This window comes from Eurypyga helias, unplaced genomic scaffold (genome assembly GCF_000690775.1).
Source record: "Eurypyga helias isolate BGI_N326 unplaced genomic scaffold, ASM69077v1 scaffold38484, whole genome shotgun sequence".
NCBI classification, from domain to species: Eukaryota; Metazoa; Chordata; class Aves; order Eurypygiformes; family Eurypygidae; genus Eurypyga; species Eurypyga helias.
This window is the reverse complement of record NW_010248791.1, coordinates 1-4,520: the sequence shown is the minus strand read 5'-3', so window position 1 is coordinate 4,520 and position 4,520 is coordinate 1. Positions and strand designations below refer to the sequence as shown.

The window sequence follows — 4,520 nt, the reverse complement described above, 5'->3', positions numbered from 1 at the left end:
GGAGCGGAGCGGCGCGGCCGGTTCTCCCGCCGGGAGCAGCGACGGGGGGAAAGCTGTTCCCAGCGCAGGCGAGGAGCAGCCCCGAGAATGGAGAGGTACGGAGAATGGTCCGCACGTACCGCCGCGCTCCCTGAAGCGGCCCTGCTGTTGAAGCTGCCGTGCTGTCTGAACCAGCACCGACTAACTGCCGTTCTGTTCGCAGGTTTTTCAAGGCATCGCACAGCAGCATTGCTGTAGTCGACAAAAACACCCTCTACTTGTCCGCATCCTTCGACATCAGAGCATTAAAAAGCGACGAAGATGAGCCTCTTGAACAGCGAGATGCTGTTGGGGGATTCGTTATCCCCCTTCAGCCAGCCGTGTTCGGTGGCTGAGGAAGGTCTGGGACTCCTAGATGACTACCTGGAGGTGGCCGAGCCCCTCGGTTCGCATGGGTTCTCCAGCGACAAGGCTAAGGCAGTCTCCTCCAATTGGCTTGCTGTGGGCAGTTTAGGCAACACCATAGATAGCAGCCAGGGTAAGAGAATGTCTGTTGGCATAAAGGGCATCAATTACAGTGACACGTAATACATTTAATAGCGCGCTGGTTTGAAGAATAAAACGGGCAGGTTTATGTAAACGCGAAGGTAACCTCCCACACGTGGAAAGTGTGTGCTGTGTGGGAATTGCTGGGGTGGTGTTGGGTGAAGTGATGCTCGTTGCCCCTTTAGTAACATCATTATGGTGCTGCTCCCCAGCAGAGGTCACAGGACGTGGGCATGGCTGTGTGTTTTGGGTGGCCCTGGGTTGTTCGGTGTCGGAGAAGAGGGGCGGGATGTGGGAACAGCAGCTGGATTACGTGGCACCCCGCAGTCCTGGTGGCAGGTTTTCCCAGGGGTTGTCTGTCTTCGTACTGACAGGGAGTTGTCCTAGAGGACTCTCAGATGGGTGATTTGTAGATGATTGAGATGTGTGAATGGCGTTGGCTGCTGGTTTACTGAAACGGTTCTTGTTTCTGTCACGCAGAGGATGCCTTCTCTGGCATGGAGTGGATGGTGGAGAAGATGGATCTGAAGGAATTTGATTTTGATGCCCTGTTAGGGGAACATCTGGAAGCCACCGTCTCACCAGACGAGCTGATGGCCACGTTGGAAGACACGTGTGATCTCCTATTTAACCCTACCATCCAGGAATTCCACCACAAAGACCCTCCGCTGATAACTGACCTAATCACCCATCTCCCCGAATCCCCAACTGGAGCAGATCCAATGGCCCCGTTGGCCTCCCTTTGGTCTTTCCCCCTCTCCCCGGGGTCTCTGACCTCCACTCCAGACCATTCCTTCAGTTTAGAACTAGGTAGTGAGGTGGATGTTCTGGAAGGAGAAAGGAAACAGGAGGGCCCCACCTTCGTGGTAGTGATCACCAAGCCCGAGAAAGAGGAGGAGAACCACTCGGATGATAGCGGAATATGCATGAGTCCCGACTCCTACCTGGGAACGCCCCAGCATAGTCCCCCCAACCCGGTGGGATCCCCCAATGACCACCAGTTCCCCGCAGAGGCCAGCTGTGGCTCCGCGCGCCCCAAGCCCTATGATCAGCCCGCGGAGAAGGCGGTGTCGGCCAAGGTGAAAGGAGAAAAGAAAATGGACAAGAAGCTGAAGAAGATGGAGCAGAACAAAACGGCTGCCACGCGATACCGGCAGAAGAAGAGGGCGGAGCAGGAGGCGCTGTCGGGGGAGTGCAGGGACTTGGAGCAGAAGAACCAGGCCCTGAAAGAGAAGGCGGATTCCCTCAGTAAGGAAATCCAGTACCTGAAAGATCTGATCGAAGAGGTGCGCAGGGCCAAGGGCAAAAGGGCTAGAGCCCCCGAGTAGGGCAGCGGGCAGGGTGTGCGTGTATATAGCTTGCTGCTGGAGCTGTGTATTGCTGCCTAATAAATTATTTTGTAGGAAACGGGAGTTCCTGTGGACTGTAACTGGGTTCCTGTCAGGAGCAGGCAGGTGTGAGTACCAGTGTGACCCTTGGAGCCGGGGCGGGGGTGAGTTGGTCTGCAGGAGTCCTGAGGCATGGCCAGTGCTGTGGGGTGGGATGGGGTGGCTGGCAGGGGGCTGCAGGCTGGCCCCTGCAGTGTTCCCCTGGAATGTCTTTGCTGCTGCCCTGCTCCAGCACCAGGGTTTGGGATGTGCCATTTTCAGTCACTCTCTGTGGGTGGGGTTTTTTAAGCCACTGTCACCCGGATTTAGCAGCCCCTAATCCTGGTTTAGCCTGCTGGAGAGGCTTTGCCATGTGGCTGTGAAGATCCCTTCCCAGTTGCATGGACATGACCCAGTTAGCTGCTCAGCTCAGACAGCTGCCTGCCCCACCCCAGCTCGTGTGATGCACTGGCCTTGGGCATGGCCTCAGCCGGTGCTGGAGCATGAAAAGGTCCCTGATGGTACTTATAAAGGGAGTTGCCCTTCTGATTGCAGTCCTGTGCAGCTCCTGGTTTCTGACGTGGCCTCCCTGGGACTGCGCTCCGCTGGAGCCGTTGGCTGCTCTGACACAGGATACCTGCCACATGCCTGGGACCTGTGGCCCAAAGCCCTTCCAGGGGGCAGCTGCTGGTGAGTGGCCAGGCCCTCGGTGGCGCCCTGCCCTGCCTGTGTGTGCAGCGAGGGCTTGGGGACAGGGCGGTGTGGTTTGACCCCAGTCGGCAGTTAAGTGCCACGTGGGTGCTTGCTGCCCCCACGGGGTGGGGGAAAAGGTAAAACGCCTGGGTTGAGACAAGAACAGGTTAGTAATGGACAACAAATAAAGTAATGACACTAGTAATAATATGTAATGAAATTCCTATGACTATGGAATGAAATAATAGGGAAAAAAAACTGCACAACCCACTGACGTACCCAACTGGTGCCCAGGCAGAGCCAGAGCCCACTGGCAGCTCCCCCCAACTGGGGTACTGAGTGTGACACCCTGTGGCATGGCATGTCCCTTTGGTCAGTCTGGGTCAGCTGTCCTGGCTGTGTCCCCTCCCAGCCTCCTGTGGGGGAGCAGTGGGGCAGTAAGAGAAACTGGGAGAGTCCTTGGCTTAATATAAATATTGCTTGGCAACAGCTGAAACAGCAGTGTGTTGGCAACCTTCCCCCCGGGGCAGCCCCACACTAGCCGTGTGCGGGCTCCTGCGAGGAGCGTTAACCACCCCCAGCGCCCCGAGTGGTGTTGCAGCTAGAGCACATGGCCCTGTGGGAGCAGGCCTGAGCTGTGGCTTTCCCAAGCCAGTGAGTGCCTTGCAGCTCGCATGGTCTTTCCTTGCAGCTCGCGTGGTCTTGGGCTGGACTCCTCAGTCCTGTCGCTTGCCTCCCAGACGCTGGCCACCCTCTGAATGTCACCGCACACCCGGGTGAGGGATGGGTCTGCTGTGGGAGGTGAAGTGGTGTGATAGGTTCTGTTGGGCTCAGTGGGGCTGGGGTGGGGATGAGGGGAGGCAGGACAGGCCTGTCCTTGGGTCAGATCCGCCCCTGAGGTGCCTGTGCTGAGCCATGGGAATCGTGGCAAGCGGCTCTTCCATGCAGGGCAAAACCCTCTCCTCCCCAGGCTCATCCCCTTTTCCAGGCAGGAGGCAGCCACTTCCGCTTCCCTTGGAGTGGTTGCATGCTGTGCTAGGCCTGGCTGTAGGTGAGCTTTGCAGCCCAGATCTCGGGGAGATGGGCTGCGTTTATCCCTCACCCCGTGGCAGGGCTCTGGGTGAGCTGCCCCTGACCGACTGAACGTCGAGGGCTGTGCTCCGCAGGCAGAGGCAGCAGCGTGTGCCGGCCACTAAATCCGTGATCCTGGCTACAGAGCCCTCGGGAGCACATATCTCCGACTGGTGTCGGTGCCCGTTGTGTCGGGCACCCCGCAGGAGCCCAGCACAGCTGATGGGATTTGTGTCCCGGCTATTTTCCCTCTGAGTTCAGGGCAGTGGTGCGCATGACCCTCAGGCAGCCGATCCCTCAGCCGACTGCACGGCCTGGTGAGCCGGAATCCGATATTCCTGTATGCAGCCCAGCAACTCCTGGTTCACTGCTCGCAGGGCTGCTCTGGCAACATGGGGACCCTTCCCCACGGTGTCCGTGGCTACGTGTCCTTCTGCCCTGCCGGCAGGCAGACCCGGGTGCGTTGCGCTGCAAACGGAGGGAACCGCTGCTGCCGACGGCTTCTTGGCACGCCCGTGCAGAGAACCAGATGCGCCGTTGCAGGGCGCTTGCAAAAACTCCTCCCCAGCTGCAGCTTGGGAGAGGGAGGGAAGAATGAGGATAAAATCTCCCTAAGAGCTTTTGCCCTGGTGGAAAGCCCGGGAATGGCTGCAAGGACAGGCTGCCCTTTGGGAGAGGAATGCTCCCTCAGCGCCGCTGAGCCGGGCTGGCAGGACGGAGGTGTGGATTGTTCTGATGGAAACCGTTTCACACAGCGGTACCAGTTCCTTTCATCTTCCTGTAAGCTTAGGCCTTCGGAAACAGCAGGATCTGTATGGTCCTTCCTGTAAGCACAATTTCCATCTTGTGCACACTTTTTTTTTT

At 58.0% G+C, this 4,520-nt stretch overlaps 1 protein-coding gene across 1 annotated transcript; it reads left to right on the top strand.

Moving 5' to 3' along the window:
• Positions 1-189: 189 nt before the first annotated feature.
• Positions 190-1,928, top strand: ATF4 (activating transcription factor 4). Its single transcript, XM_010151180.1, has 2 exons — positions 190-517; positions 1,006-1,928. Exons 1-2 carry the CDS (start codon positions 301-303, stop codon positions 1,851-1,853), a joined length of 1,065 nt encoding a protein of 354 aa, XP_010149482.1. The 5' UTR covers positions 190-300; the 3' UTR covers positions 1,854-1,928.
• The last annotated feature ends 2,592 nt before the right edge of the window (positions 1,929-4,520 follow it).